The sequence below is a fragment of the Stegodyphus dumicola genome, chromosome 4 (genome assembly GCF_044657685.1).
Source record: "Stegodyphus dumicola isolate Sdum_Otavi_A_Nest chromosome 4, ASM4465768v1".
NCBI lineage: Eukaryota > Metazoa > Arthropoda > Arachnida > Araneae > Eresidae > Stegodyphus > Stegodyphus dumicola.
Genome location: NC_140771.1, coordinates 104,479,995 through 104,497,131, shown reverse-complemented (window position 1 = coordinate 104,497,131; position 17,137 = coordinate 104,479,995). Strand labels below are relative to the sequence as shown.

The window sequence follows — 17,137 nt, the reverse complement described above, 5'->3', positions numbered from 1 at the left end:
ATCGGTGTTTGAAATGGTAATCAATAGTTACATTTAAAATGTGTCGTGAGTGTGAAAATGCAGAAATAAAAGAGCTTTGGCGAATTTAATAAACGTGGTTCAATGTGGTTGATGGAAAAATTTGTTCCATGTGAATTAAATAGTGTAAGATATGAACCTCTTTCTCTCAATAGTTAATTATTCAATTGTAAGACAATTAAACTTTAAATATATATGCATATAGTATATGTAATGATTAATATTACATTGATTAATGTAAATAACTGATGATATGTGTATTAATATAGTGAATGTTCGCTTTTATGAAGTTCTAAGCATTACTTTAAATACCATTCATAAAACTTTTATCTCATATATACAAACATGACAATATCTATTGAGTTTTCGTTTATTCTTTGGAATGTATGAAAGTTTAAATATTTTTTTTTTAATTTAATGTAGATTGGAGTAAAATATCTGTATCTTTCTTCATTTCAATCGGTAATATCTGTATGCTGGTAAAGGTACGTATGTTCGTAAGAATTATACTGTGTCACATTTTTGACAATCTTCTTTCATTCATATTAGCTAATAAGAGAATTATTGAAGTTAGTAAAGTAATGAAAATCAACGTTATTGAAAGAAAAGTCTAAAAGCATTTACATTTCCAGAAATATATCAAAGTTCCTTTTCTTAAAAACAGCAGGTGTATCGTAGTTTTTATTTCTATTTCATTAAAAGCTGAACTTGTAAAATAAAAATTTTCTATTAGTGTAAGGTAAACAAAAAGAAAATCAAGAGACAATCCGTATCATGAATGAAATTCAAGTCTTACATCGGATTAAAAAGAAATATTCTGAATCTAAATGTTTATGCCTATTTAGCACAAAATGCGTTTATTTGTGTTATAAATTTAACTAAAACCATTCTTATAACAGTATGTTGCCTTTAAACTGGGTAAAAGTGTTAAGTATATTTTCTGATGGTATTGATATACTTGTCAAAGAAGTTCTAGAAACCTCAAATGTCGAAAGAGCATATGATAAGAATCTCCTTTCCTATCGCTACGTCAGTTACAGGTTAAGGGGTGGCTTGAATGGATAAAGGTAATGTTTGTGCAAAAATATAGTAGTTCTATTTTGAAATGAGAAATAATTCGCTTTTTGTCAATTAAGGAAACTTGTGGTATTATTAAATAGAATGTCAGTGAAAGACATTGCGTTTGCATAGTGAATTATGAAGGTACTGAAAGGTAGCAAAGGAGGTGAATGAAAGAATTAATTTGAACAAATAAGGTAAGGCTATCATTAAAAGAAAAAACTGTTTAAAAGATGTATGTTAGAATTAAAAGTAAGATGTTAAAATTTAAAAAGATGTAACAGAGTAAAACCAAAGAATACTGGTAATTCCCATCTGGAAAACAGTAATTTGAGTACGATATTGAAAAAGTTGGTTTTAAGAATTTCTTTATGCATGTGATGCAACACAATTGCTAGTTTATCATGAGTGCTGACATAGATGCAATTAGTGCAGGAAAAATAGTAAAATTAGTATAGTTAGTGTCTCTAAAACATGAAAAAATAATAGTGTGAGCAGTGTAAATTCATTTGAAGTACTGAAATATGACATAGACTAAATATCAGAAAATGTAAGAAATATTTTGGTAATGTGTGGATGAAACACTGAACGTGGTTGTAAAATTAGAAATGAAAATTATCAACACACTTAAAGGTAATCGGGATTTAAAACTAAACATGATGTTAGAAACTTTGAAGACCATAAAACTATATGAGAAAGAAATACATTTAGATATAAATGGTATTAAACTGTAAAGTTGTGAATGGAAATTTCTGAGTAAAACCTGTAGATGATCTATTATGATCGAGGAATAAAACAAGTATTATAAAAATTGTAAGGAAATATTTGAATATGGAGTAAATGAAAACAATCCATATCGTTAAAATGAATAAAAAGGGATAAAATGTTGGAATTACGAGTGATGAGACAGAAATAAAAACATTATAATAAATAAGTTAAACTAGAATTATGAAATATAAACACAGAAGGGAAATCATGAACGTAAGAAAAGCAATTAAAAGTTATAGACTTAAGTTTTTTTAAAAAATATTCGGTAATGTAAGGAAGATATTGTTAAACACGTGAAAGAAATTAGAAATTCTGTAGAAAATTTAGTAAAAGAACTAAGATCACGAAAAATAAACGTTTCTTTTTAAATACAATTTCATACCACTAAGTTAAAGTGTGTATAGAATACTAGAATGGTTTAAAAAAAGTAAATGAAGTTAAAATTCAGAATATATTGAACATTATAACGTTAAAAAAAGTGTGAAATTGCATCTAAAATTAAGTAGTGTAACAAATAAACAGCATGTGCGGTAACGTTTGTAAAATATAATATATAAGTTAAAAATCAGGGTATGCTGAAATTTATGAAAGGTATGAAAAAAAAATAGTATGTGAAAATTAAATAAAATATTACAAATTAGAAATGTTAAGTATTAAAAAAAATATGACAGTAAATGAATATGTTATTATGAACAGAAAACCTGAGAAATAAGTTAAAGTTTCATGGAAAAACTAGAAAGAATAAAAGTATCAGAATAAAATTGAGTAATAAAAAAAAAATTATCTTGTAGTTTCATTAAAGGAAAGTCTTTTCTTTATATTTGTTTCTTTTACATTGTTTTCAGAGTCGCGCATTGAATAATTTTAACACCAGACGTAAAAATATATTTCTAAAACATATCATTCACTTTTTCATTAATAGAGGGCAGCATCGCCATTTCATCAAAATTAAGATGCAGAAAATATTTCCCGTTGCCAATTTAAAAAAACTAACTTTAAATGAAAAGCAGGAGGTCTACAACTCAATCAGCAATCTACCAACACCTCAACTCCACTCGAAACCACGCCTCCTAGTGTGATGACGTTGCCTTTGGTCCCGCCCTCTGTGTGACGTCATTGACCACGCCCACACCCCACACCCCGTGTGGCAGAACGCGTGTTTTTTATCTACTCTGGTTGCTATGGTAACGAACTTTCAACTCATAATTTATGTGATTTGTATATTATTATTATTATTTTTTTTTTTTTTTAATTGCTACAGTGTTTGGAGTGATGTGAGCTGTGTCGTCACGTGGACGGCATTCCTTCTATTTCAAAGTGTTATGTAAAATAAACAAGTGATATATACAGTCCGCTTACCTTTTTTTATGAACTTATTCATAACAATGATATTTGCCGAGAATTTTGTCTGGTTCAGTGGGATCGGCAATATCAAAATCGTTGGAGATCTTGTAATCACTATCACTTAGGGACCATTTCTTTTAGGATGAACTTACTATTTTCTTTAGTGGGCCTTTGCTGACAGGGTAGTGATTGTAAACTTTATCTCCAGGAGTAAATTTCAGATTTTCTTGTCGTTTCTTATCAGCATATCGTTTCTGTTTATCTCACTGTAACTGGACTCTTTCTCGTACCTGTTGTACATTGCTCGCAAAACGTTTCAAATATGGAGTAATTTCTGGAATAAAATTGTCATTCTCAATTACAGCGTTTATACCATGTTTTACATCGTCTAAGATTCGTTATTCACGTGCAAATTGGAGAAATGCGGCAGATTGTCCAGTTAAGTCGCATTTGGCTGTGTTTAAAACAGACCTTATTGTTGGCAGTTTATCCCTATATGCCTGATGGTCATTACTAACAAATGTTGCTAAACGAGGTTTCAGATCTCTGGTCTTTCTTTCACCTGGGTTAGATTGTAAGTGATAGACAGGAGTAAGACTTTGATCAATGTTCAAGATACAACATAGTAAAATTGAGCACCATTATTGTTATTATTTTTCTGGGTAATCCGAATCGATCAATGGGCGACTGCTTCCAAAAGAATCGTGGCACATTCTCTGGCCGTTGCTTCTTGTGAAACAAATAATTCTGATCACTTCGTGACTCAGTCTTGCACAACAAAAATTCATTTTTCACCATATGGTGTTTGAAGAAGGGAAACGATGAAGGTAAATTCTGTTATAGTTGTGTTACAACATTTATTTTATTTTCACATACATACTAACGGAACTGTTATTTTCGATTTTTCAGGAGGCAGTTGTCCCTAAGATGAAATTTCGTAGTTTAAGGGGAGAATACCGTCAACCTTTCATTTATCTGTTAAGTACTGAGTCATATATATATGTGTGTGTGTGTGTGTGTGTCACATTTCGGCAGTTGTAGTGAAGCTTGGCATCAAAGTTCAGGCATGGCTTTTGCAGAGTGGCAAGGAAAATCCAATAAAGACACAAAAATGATTTAGCTTTTAACTGTGCATCTTTATACCATATCTTTAATTCAATTATCACTGTCGATCATTTATTCGTTACTAAATAACAGTATTTTAACTAAAAACGACTTAAAAGAAACGTATTTTTCGAGTTTTGGAAAGGATGTCAGGGAATGATATTTTAGCAATCGTGGAAGGGCTGCATGGGGTAAAACAGGTTGAGAATGACTGTATTAGAAGATCTTGGAACAATTTACAGTTTATTACGCATTGATCAAAATAGGAAAGCTTTAAAATTTTAAGTTAAAATACATGAAGCTTATCATTGTTGATTTCTCGCTATCATACTGATTCATTTTCTTTGGGCCAAAACTATCAAGTAAATAAGCTAATAAATAAAAGTTTTGTGATGAGTTTGGTTTCCTTGAAGCTTACTACATTTATTCAAATCTTCCACTGCTAAACTAACTTATTCCAGCATGACCCCCCTTTTTTTCTGAACAGTTAAGTACTTCGTAAAATATCTTTCTTTTTTATTCTCTCTTGAGTGCGCTGAGCACTTGGATCAAATTCCGATATCCATAAAATTTCAACATAAGCATTTCTCATTCTGTAAGTGACGAACGAGGTCATTTAGAAATACCACACACACGTTTAGCACTTTTATAAAGTAAAGTGAATCAAATTTATTTTTTATTCATTTTTTAAAGTTTGAATAGGTGTATACTGCATCATATCTGACATACTATATCAAATTATATCGCGTAATAAAACATTTTATGGATAATTTTTTATGTGTCGTAACGTTTTTCAATTTAACAGTAATAATAAAAAAATTCATAAAATTTTTAAAAAGTCCGAAAGCTTTCAGATTTTATATTACGTTCAAAGGAACTTTTTTTAACGTATTGTGGGTTACTTTTATTTATTAAATACCATGTTCTCCGGACTTTAATCACATAAAATTAAATTCAACAGCAATATCACAAAATATTTAAAAACAGCATATCTTAAGAATTCCCGATTGACAGTCTCGCGCGCTGACGCAGAAATGTTTTTTTTTTTCGTACAGTGTTGCCATTTCTTACTTTGAAATCGTTGAGTTTGTTAATTAAAAACTCGTTTGCGTTTTGCAAAATAGATAATGAAACAAATTCAAAAATTACACTCTATGCTTCCAGGTGCCATGTTCGGGTAGAGGACTACGTTATTCAAGATTTGATGGCTCTAGGTGCCGTTGAATTTTCACAGTGCGCGGAACTAATATGCATTTATTCAGATTCTTGATTATTTAATTTTTTAAAATATAATACTGACCCATAATATCTGATGATAACAACCATAGTATAAGTGATACGCCATTTAGAGTGATTCAACGCAAAATGCCGTTTCGAGACTAACATCCCATTCGCGACTAACGTCTGTTTTGCGCTAAAAAAAATTGAGTGAAAGAAATGAATGAAAGAACGATTGTGGTTATTCGCTTCAGAGATTCAGGTGTCGCGTCATAAATATATTTGCATCACTTAGTAAACTTAAGTTCATTCGAACTTCGATAAACCGAAACTAAAGAGACAAGCAGGTGATCGCATAACCGAATATTCTGTTTACCGAGAAAGTATTAATTTCGGTTTCGACATTCTGTTCTTTTATAGAAAATTTTGAGTTATCGAAGTTCTAATTCACATTTATTCTGTTATAATCATATTCAGCTGCAGTGTACTCACGATTATCCAGGTGTGGATTATCCATGCATAGCTGTGCCCACACCCGCACCTGCTCAACGCTATACGTCGGAGTGTGCAAAAAACAACATTTTTTTGCTAACACGTGCAAGTCACAGCAAGCTCTAACAAACCGCTGAATTGCATCTTTAGGTTTAGCTTCACCGACTTCCTCGTACAATTCGTTCTGCATGTGCAGAGTCGAAAGCATCATTTGGGTTAAAAACTGAGATTTTTTGTTCCATGTATTTGTCGTATTTGTATGTAAATGTCTATCGCAGAAACATTGACGAATGGCTCAATGGCGATTGGACTGAGCCGAGCTTTCAGTGCTTGAGCGATGCGGATATCGTTTCAAATGTAACAAGGACAGAAGCGGCAGATAGTGATATTGAAAATAAAAGCGAAAAAGATAGTGACAATTACATTAGTCCCAAGACTGCAATGACTTCTGTTGAAACTTTGTTGGACATCCTCGGCCAAAGGGGATTCGAATACAGTGATAAAATAGATTACGAAAAGTATGCAGAGAAATTCAACAAATATTTAAACGTTCTCAAAAAAGATTTTTTGAAGAAATAAGCACACTATATGCATGAAAACTAGCTTGATTATCTGTATTCCAGGTATCAGTCCGGATAATCAAGAATACACTGTATTAGAAAAACTAATAGTGTCGATATTAAAGTTACTTTCTCGCAATACAATCATTTGCTCTATTATGGTTAGGCAGCATTCCGTTCATCATTTTGTTTCAAATCTTGAAATATTATTCTCACTAATGTTGTAGAGACATTAGGATTTTTTGGAAGCAGAAGAGATGAAAAATTAGCAACCGCCTTCGCCAGGAATCGAACCACGGACTTCTGGAATACCGGCCCAGCGTGAACAACCACTACACCACGAAGGTACGCTGGGAAAGTGGGAGAAATACCTTATAAGGTATGCATTCATATATTCTCTTGAAAGTTTTATGCTGAATCTAACTTTTCTTTTATTTTTAACCTACAGATGTCTGTCGTGCATGAATCTTGAAATAAATTTCCTGTCTCATGAAAATCTCGCGTAAAATTTATTTTTATAAGTCAAGGTATGTTAATGCGATTAGAAAGTTTTAAGATAAAATACAGTAATTTTTCATGTTTTTTTAAATAATTTTATTGAACAGTATGTTTTCTTTGGGAAACTTTTTAATCTTACTCTTTTTGCGCAACAACAAATACTTCTTATAAAAACTACATCAATTATAATGCAAGTGAAAAGTATATATAATTGAAAATGAAATTTTGTATTGATTTCCTATTTGACTTCCCTGTGCAATTCAACTCGTGAAAATACTTTGTCTTCTCATGAATTTTTGTTATAAAACGACAATGAAATTAAAGAATGCATAAAAGATCGCCTTTTCTTACAAAATTTCAACAGTTACCAGTCAAAGTCAACAATGAATTTAGACAGTTAGGTTGAAAAAAAATCTGATGTGGACACAACATGACTTTCTTGTACGGCCTATTAAATTACGCACAATTTTTGCTGCACTTCATCTAAATTTATTTCTCGAATTTCATTAGAGATATATTCATTCAATCAATTCAGTTCTCATTTCGCGGCACGGCAAAAATACATAAAAACTCAAAATATCTATATTAAAAATTACGAAGAACAGAAATTTATTATTATGAAAAGTTGAAAGAGAGTAAAACTAAACTATATGTATTATTGAAACAATGTCTTGATATTTATATTAAAAGAAAAAAATAAAAATTCCTGTCCTTTTTATACAGCCGATGCAAAAGCAGCTAAACTTCAATAGCACAAAACCATGAGTTGCCTGTCAACATCAAAGATTAAACTTCTAGACGAAATAGAAAAAGAAATCAGAATAAAATGTACCTTTTTCACGTATTCTAACAGTATTTCCGAGAACGCCCAGACGATACAGTGATTAGTGACACTCACTGCCGTACCGATGAGCCCAGCTTCGATTGTCGGAAAAGGTATGAATGGATAGGTGGTCTGTTCGGCATGGGGGCACGCAAAATACACGGAGAGCCGAAAATACTTTCGAGTGGTTTGGTGGTAAGGAAAAGACCCTCGGTCGCTTGCTGTCTTTCAAAAATGGGTCGTAGCTGGGAAAATCATATGCCAGTTACGGTGCTCAAGGCCGATGCCAAAACAGACACAATCTTGAGCTCTTTGACACGATAACATTCGCGACTTTGCTCCGATAGAAGGTGCTCTGCTTTGATAGAAGGTGCTACATCAGGAAACATTTGTTGTAGTCAGACATCGCCACAACAAAATGTCTCCTGTTCTAGCACCTATGGACTACTTTGCTTTCAGATTTTTTAAAAAGCACTTTTTATCTGTCGATGAAAGACAGTTAACGTTCTATAGAAAGCAGCAAAAGAGGAATGCGAAAAAATTTCCCAGATAAAAACAGAAATGCTCTTTTGTCACAGAAATTAGGGTGCAGAATTTGTAGTTAAGGAGAGCTGACAGTTTCTCACTTAAAATAATAATATTTATATTAAAATTCATTATTTCGCAATGTTGAAAATTGTTCAAAAAACGTGCTGACGTCTTCCTACAAAAATGTGCGTTATTTCGAAATATTATGAAATATATTTTTATCTGTATTACAAATTGCCCTTTTTTAATTCCTGCCTATAGCCATTTTTAGTAAAATAGAAGGTTGTTATGCTTTGCTTCATAAAGAATTCATTCATTAGAAAAAACAAAGCTTGACCTATGTAAATCAAGTAAAATTTATCTTTTCACTCTTAAGAAGTAAGCGTATATTAAAATCACATCTTTCTCAGTTACATCATTGCGAATTTGACTTCATGAAGGTTTCTTTTTATTACTCGTTACTCGATTAGCGACGTTAGTTTTGACACTGAAATTAACCACACATTGACATGCAATTGCCGGCCCCTATCATTGCGATCTAATCTTATTTACCACCATATAATCTGTAAAAAGCAAACTAACCAGATTCCCCCCCCCCATTTTTTTTTTCTTCTCCAGTGACAGACAATTTCCCTCCCTGCCACCAAAATCACGCACATCCTTACATCTTTTCGCTACCTGTGAGAATTCAAACAGACCTGTCACAAAGACAAATGGTTATCGGCAGAGGTAGGTGGGTATGGAGAACTACATTAAAGAGGGATATTTCCTCCGCGCCATCTGACAAACGAGGCAGATTTATGCCGCTTCAGACATTTCATTAAAAGACAAAGATCTTTTAAAGATACAAGATTTACGACTGCTTATTGCGGGCTAAAGGATCAATGGAGATGACAGATATTTCCCTTCCATAGCATACGGAAATAGTGCACGATAAAATAAGTAGATTTAAAAAATATTTTCCTTCTTCCGTCTTTAATTCTGTTATTACTTTTATTGACATCACAAGGTCGAACGTAATCATTTAAGGAGAGATGCCGTTTTCAGCCTACCTTTGCCAGCGATGAAAGTACAATCGTTTTTATTTAAATAGTTTAAATAATGCTAAGTTTATTGGGATTTGAAGCAAAAAATGAGCTATTATGAGCTTTCATTAAATATGCTTATTAAAAATGATTTATATTAAACTAATCAGATCTTTCTAAAGCTAACCAGATAATTTAAGTGGTTCAATAGGTAATAAAACATAATATTATCTAAACTGTAATATTAACGCATTTAACTAGCAGGCAAGAATTAAGAGCCTCATATTTCAAAGTGTTGTACAAGTGCCCATTAAAGCTAGGTGAAAAAAGAAGAATCTGATGTGTACACCATATGACTTCCTTGTACTGAATATTAATTTATACGCATTTTTTGCTGCATTTCATTTAAACTTATTTCCCCGAATTTCATTAGAGGTATATTTCTCATTCAATTAATTCAGCTGTCATTTCGCGGCAGGCCAAAAATTCATAAAACCTCAAAATATCATTATCAAATATTAAAAAATATAAAACCTCAAATACAGTTAAAACAATATTTTTTTTTTTTTTTTTTTTTTTTTGTAATTAAAAGTAGAATTTTACGCAAAAACCAGCAATTCGGCCGGCGGGTTAGAAGGCAGATTTTTCGGTGCACAATACTTTTGGTCCCACTCGGCAAAAAGACACTAAACATGTAAAAACTGAATTCACTATTCTGCTAAGTTTTAAATGTAAACAAACAAATAGGGCTGCTATGGTAATAAAATTAGGCTTAGTCGCACTTGAATAAATTTTAAATTGTTGATGATTCTACAATTATTGCCTGCAGATTAACTAAAGGCATAAAAAAACCTTAACCGAACAACATAATTCAACCATTTTTAAACCAAAAAATGCACAGTTCAGCAACATATAAGAATTAAAAAAAAAAAAAAAAAAAAAGCTCACGAAGCTGAGGAGCAGAAGAGATATGTATATATACTTCTAGTGCGGCCGATTGCAACCAAAAAAGGGTGGTGCATAACTACATGTTACAACAGTCCTATACAAATTTTCAACATTCTGAGGCTACTCGTTTTTGAGTTATGCGAGATATATACATACATACATACATACGTACGTACGTACAGACGTCACGAAAAAATCTCTTCTGAATTCATTTTAAATCCTTTTGTCAACCCATTTTAGGAAAAAGAGTTCTCAATTTTGTCCTTACGTACAGATGTCACGTAAAAACATCGTTAAATTGTATTCGATAGCGGTCAAGTATGAAGTAAAAAGTCTTTAAGCAATTTATCTGCAGTGAAATTTCATGAAGTAACTTTTTATTGATTATAAGCAATACTTCACCTAAAGCTATTATTGCTATAAATTCATCCGATGGATAAATATTAATTTTCTATAATCCCGAACAATATTTTGAATCTTTCAACGAAAAATACAAATTTATGCAGGTTGCATTCTTATTCCAGCTGAAACCAATGCGATTTGATCTAGTTTCGGGTTTACATTTTCCCTTGGAATTGGGTTAATACCATGACAGTAGCGGCTCTGGGGGGCACAATAACACGAACCCAGTTCCTATGGCCAGAAGGGCAGCCAGTGCTGTTTCGGACGGTCATGGTTTCGGCCGTCCGAGCGGGCTAGCATAGCGGCCAGAACTGAGGTTTTTCAATCGGCTTTCTCATCCTTCTTGGTCTCCGTATGCCTGGAAATGGTGACCCTGGGTTGCCGGTTCAGCAAGGGGTGCCGAGAGAGTTCAAATTTTCAGAAACTCCGCAGAAGAGTGGTATCCCATTGCGTGCAGTTTATGAATACGTAACGAGGAGTTCTTTTGGAGGCTTTTTGACAATTTTCCCGACTTCACGCCTAATACGGAGGTGTGGGGTTCGCCCGTGTAACGCCCATGTGTCAGAATCGGTAATGGCGGAACACGTATTTTGTAATAGACTTTCGGGTTTACAAGGGCTACGCTTTTGGTATAAATGCTGTTTGTTTCATAACCTATTATAATGGAATCCAACAAGGTACGAAAAAGAAGCAGAAGCTTGCGCAAGCAACTTTCGATGGACCGAATCATACCTTAATTAAATCATCTCAAAAGCAAAGGCTTACAGGAGAAATTTGCAAGAACAATCAGGTGAGAATATTTTTTACCCATTTCTGAAACGATAGAATCTCCCCAGCTATTCAATAACAAAATTTATGCAATTTTCAGTTTACTTTTCGAAAAATATATCGAAAAATATGTTGATATTATTTCATATAGTATAGTAAAAAGAGAGTAAAGGTATGGTGGCATTAAATTTTTATTAAACTTATTCGCTCACATATTCTAACATCTTATCCATCGATTTTATTGCCCGATTGGGACTTCTTTTGCTATTTCACCTTCATTTGCTTTATCACGCTTTTAGCTATTGCATCAAGAATGTCTTGGTCTGATAAAAATCTATAGTTTTTACCATTTTCAGTTTTCTCTGTTATTCAGGCTTCCTTTTTTTAATTATTTGTTAACTAGGATTAAGATCGTAGGGTTATTATTAGTCCAAAGGGATTTGAGTCCGGAAGGACTATTACTTTCGTTTTGGCATTTTGCGTCGGACTCATAAATGTCGGTTCACTTTTCAAACTGTTGCCACAAAATGTTAGAGTCCTGCATTATATTTGAAGAAATTAAATAATGAAAAATCTGCATAAATGTATGTATATTTCTCGTATTGTGATAAAACAACGGTACATAGAACAATCGAATTTTGAATGACGTAATCCTACTACGAATATGAGCATCTGGAATCCCAAATTTGAAATTTGGAATTTGTTTTATTATCGATTTCATATTTTGTAAAACTTTAACGAATTTTTGAGTAACAAACTCAACTATTTAAAAGCGAGCAATGGCAACACTCTACGGGAGAAAAAAAAAAAAAAAAAAAAATTATCTCCAGCGCGTCGAACTGTGTATCGGAAATTCTAAAGATATGCTCATTTTAAAATTATTTCGCAACACTGCTATTGAACTAAATTTTATGGTTTAAGTGCAAAGAACATGATATTTAATAAATAAAAATCGCCACACTATACTAAAAAAAAAAAAAAAAAAAAAAAAAAAACATTCCTTTGGACGTAATTTAAAATCTGAAATATTTTAGTTTTTTTTTTTTAATTAACCAGTTATTTATAATTTCTGCTTTACTATCACTTCTTCTTTCCGTTTCTTTAACAGAATGGAATTCAGTTTCAGGCTATTTTTCAGAGGGTTTTGGATTCTGAGACAGAGCGTGTTTCTACCTCTCAAGGCCACATTACTAGGTTTCGCCAGCTTTTATAAAATTGTAATTCTTCGGCTGTGCGTTACTGCTGCCGGCATTTAATTGTTACACTGTCAAACGTTTTGAGCCAACTTCGATTTCAATCATTTCTGTAGTCTGTGACTGTTTGGTTTAAAGTTTGAATTTGACTGTTCCTTTAAGTTACCTTGCCACAAATGGCCACAAGCTGATTTTGTGAGCACGAGAAGTGTATTTATATTCAAGTTTTGTTTTTTAGAACTCTTTCCTTACTTCAGGTCAGTGATAATTAGCTCTGCGTATGTTAGGAGTTTGATACTAGTTTATGCAACGAAAGAAAGTCAAACTCTATAAGATTTTAACTTTATTTCTAGCCCTGGCGATAAAATTTCTTACACAGAAAATTGTGTTTCTCCCCAAATTGAAAAAAAGTCAATTGATTTATTTTAGGAAAACTGGTGATGACGTTGGAAAAACCTGGAAAATATACTTATGCAAACAAATCTTTGAAATTATGCTTCGTGATATGAAAAATCTAATTAATTTGGTTATTATTACTTTAAATTAAAAGAAATCTAGTTAAGGATGAACGTGAGACATCATCTGTTGATCACTGGCTAAGACCAGGTGCCCCTTTCATCGTCAACCGAATTGAACTCGCCAAGTTTTAAATTCGTGTCAAACTACTAGTGTTAAGTGACTTGAATCGCTCTGTCACTAATGGTCGGGTTTGGTTTATGTGATTACAGCAAAGACTCAAAGGAGAGGGATGCATTCGTAGAAGACTTTCTTAAGGAAATTGGCTCGTATATATGCGTTACACATGAAGAAAACCACGAAAACACCCATGCAGCCAGCTCATTCGCGGGATTCGAACCTGGGACCGAACTACCAGTGTTCAGCGACTTTACCACTCGGCCGCATGTGAACGCTGTCACTGATGGAATTCCAAGTACCAGTTTGACAAGTTCCGTTTTTGCTGGGCGAGGTACGGACAACCGTACATAAATTATCGGGCATTATGTGTTGTAAAACTAAATTAGGTGACATCATTTTTTGAGTCTTAGTAACTATACTGTCAATTACTAGAAATTATTTTATATTTTGTTATTATTTAATATTTCATTGTAATCATTTTTTATGCCAAGCTGGCTCCAATAGTCACTTTTAATTATTTAGGTATTGCCAAATTTTTTTAAGTTTCAATAACATTTAAAAATTTTAATGATAAGAAGGAATTAAATTTGCACCTTTTTTGAGAAAGCATAGCGTCTATCCATGACAACCACGCAAATACTTCAAACAGCAACTTTTCATCGATATTCAATTAAGTACGATTTAATCAGACAACATTTAAAGTAATTGCTGAAAGAATTTTAACTAAAACAGCGTTACATTTTTATAAATTGTAAATTTACATTTGAGTTAGTATTTGCTTTTAAATGTGGATATATAATAGACACAGAACCACAACAAGATGCAGTTTGAGAAGACGAATATTTAGAAATAAAACACTTCTAAAAAGCAAAATAAATCATGAATACCGTTTAATTTATTTTTAAATTACAGTCTTCAAATCTGAATGAACACACTGATATACATCTAAGTAATTACTTTTTTACACATATGTCCAAATGTACATTTTGTAATCTCAATATTCTACCCACTTCGGATGGCTGCACACAAATTTGACAAAACATGACTGATATCAGTTAGAACTTATGCTTACAGAACGGAAATATCACAAAATTTAAGCATTATGAGGAGTCCAGTTATCACATTTATCTCGGACAAAATCCACTATTACGTGTCCCCTGTTTGTCTGTGTAAGTTTATTTCAAACAGACATTCAACTGAAATTCCCTTTTTTTTTTCGTTTACACAAAATTATGCTCCATTAATACTTCAGTTTACGAAATATTTAGTCTCTTGCCATACAAATTCATTGGTTGCTAATATTAGGCAGTTAGTGTCGCAAGCATTTATAAAAAGAGATTCTTGTACTAGAAGAATTAACTTACACGATGAAATCAACATTTTAAACGTTATTTGTAAATCAGTAACTATCGATAATGCACCTGAATGTTAACATTATCCTTTGCTCGAAATTCGTAATAGTAATAAATTTTTATAATAGAAAAGCCTCAAATATTTTCAAGTATGCGCTGGATGTCTTTCAAGGGGATTCACAAGTAAAGTCACCAAAGATTTTTTTCTTTTTTTCTAACTCCAGGCTTTTCAGGAAGTTTCCTAAATGAAAATAATTGCTATTATTAAAATTAAATTTAATTAATGAAAGCAAAAAGGGATACGCCTTGGCTGCCTATACAGAGTCAAAATACAAATTCGCTCAAAACAAACTGCACTTTGGAAAATTTATGTACATATCCATTAATTTTCATTTCTATCTATTCTTAATAAACCACGGCCTTCACTCACTATGTGTGCAATCATTAGCAGTTGAACAGTGTTGTCATAAACTCTGATAATCAGCAACCATACGTAATTCTAAGTCACTCATAGCGGATGAAGTAATATGGTGAGGCATAGCGTCCAAAACATTGGAGAAACGGAACTGTTGTTGTTGTTGGCCGGGAAGTTGTTGATGATGGCTTGCAGTTGCTTGATCTTCAATTCTGGAGGAATGGTGAGATTCGGACTTTATATCCAAAGGATAGAGGGAGTCATCCGGAGATTTCCGACTACTGGAGTCTCCATCTTCATTGGATGAATCTCCGCTACCCATGCCACTACCTTTACACCGATCACCTCCTAAAATATCCCTAAAAGAAAAGAAAAATCAGCAATATGTAAGCAATATATAGCGTATGTAATAAAATATGAGAAATTTTTAAGAATTTAAAACTGAATTGTTAAGAAGTTGAGACGCTCTTAAATCACATTTTTAGTCAAATGCACATGAAGATAAACGGTGCAGCATAACAACTGGTTTTCCAGATTGGAAATTTTGCACTTTTGAAAGCATTATTCTAGGTAATTTTTTGTTAGAGGATATTTTTAAGAGAACAGTAGTACCTCGACTTCTTAAGATGCGATAATTATTTCAACATTGCGTCTCATGCAACTATGGTACATACGTTAACAAAAATAACAGCTATGAAAAGCACACTGTAATTTACTTTCGTTTCTTACAGCAAAACGTTCTAGGACTGATTTATCTGTATCATAATAAGCGTATTATAAAGTTAGAAAAAATGAATGTTACAATAATTTTATAACACTGCGATAAGAAAATTATTATAAAAATTTATTACTTTACTGTTAATACAACCACAGAATCACATTTCTAGATTTCGATCCTTCATTATAGTTTTTGAAATGATCTTTGATTTCAGTATCGAAATGTAATTCATTCTTTACACCATCTGGAAAATCTTTCTACTGAAAACCTGAAGAATTTTCCTTGCATTTTATTCTCATTGTTAATAACATTGAACACGAATGAATCCACTTGAAGAAATGCTATCAAAACCGCAGTCGATAACATAGCTTTAAATAGCAACATAAATGTGATAACTGAAAGCAGTCATCAGTATAATCATTAATGCATCAAAGCACATGAGTTCATCAGTAATCGGAATTTGATATTAAGATTATCAAACGCAGTAATGCATGCAAACTTCTTTTCCTTAATGTGCAACGGCTATCAGATCTATAAATCTGAGAGATCATAATTAATTTTAATGTAAATCGAATTTCTAAAGACCCAAAATGATGTTATCTTATCATAGTTATCCAATTAAAAGATGGAATGCGGCAGATTTCCAAATTGAAGGACGAATAATATATTTGATACTTTAATAATTAATCAGTGAGGTGCTTTAAAATCAGAATTAAAATTTTCAGATATCGTATTTCAACGAAAATATCCATTTTGACCGCTATTGAATGCAATTTAACGATGTTTTTGAATGACATCTGTACGTAAGGACATAATAAAGGTCATTTTTTTTTCCAAAACGGATTATAAAATGAATTTAAAATGGATTCAGAAGAGATTTGTTCGTGACGTCAGTACGTACGTAATTCGCATAATTCAAAAGCGAGTAGCCTCAGAACGTTAGAATTTTGCATATAGGACCACTATTTTTTTTTTTTTTTTTTTTTGTTCAAATCGGCCATACCAAAAGTATATAAATGTTATATACCCACTCTGTTACCCGCCTCCGTTAGCTCAGTTTTTTTATTCTTATAATTTGGTGAATTATGACTTTTTGCTTTCAGGAATGATTGAATTATATTGTTCTTATGTTCCGGTTAAGGTTTTTATTCCTTTAGTTAATCTGCATGTAATATTTGTAGAATTATCAACAATTTTAAAGTTGTTTAAGTGCGAATAAGCCTAATACAGCAGCCATATTTGTTTAGATTTGAAACTTAGGAGAATAG

At 32.4% G+C, this 17,137-nt stretch overlaps 1 protein-coding gene across 1 annotated transcript in view; it reads right to left on the bottom strand.

Moving 5' to 3' along the window:
- Positions 1–14,257: 14,257 nt before the first annotated feature.
- LOC118182797 (homeobox protein six1-like) overlaps positions 14,258–17,137 on the bottom strand; it is a 43,041-nt gene continuing 40,161 nt past the window's right edge. The window contains exon 2 of the mRNA XM_035352186.2: positions 14,258–15,510. Coding sequence (XP_035208077.1) covers positions 15,201–15,510 — 310 coding nt within the window. The 3' untranslated portion in view covers positions 14,258–15,200. The remainder of the gene's footprint in view (positions 15,511–17,137) is intronic.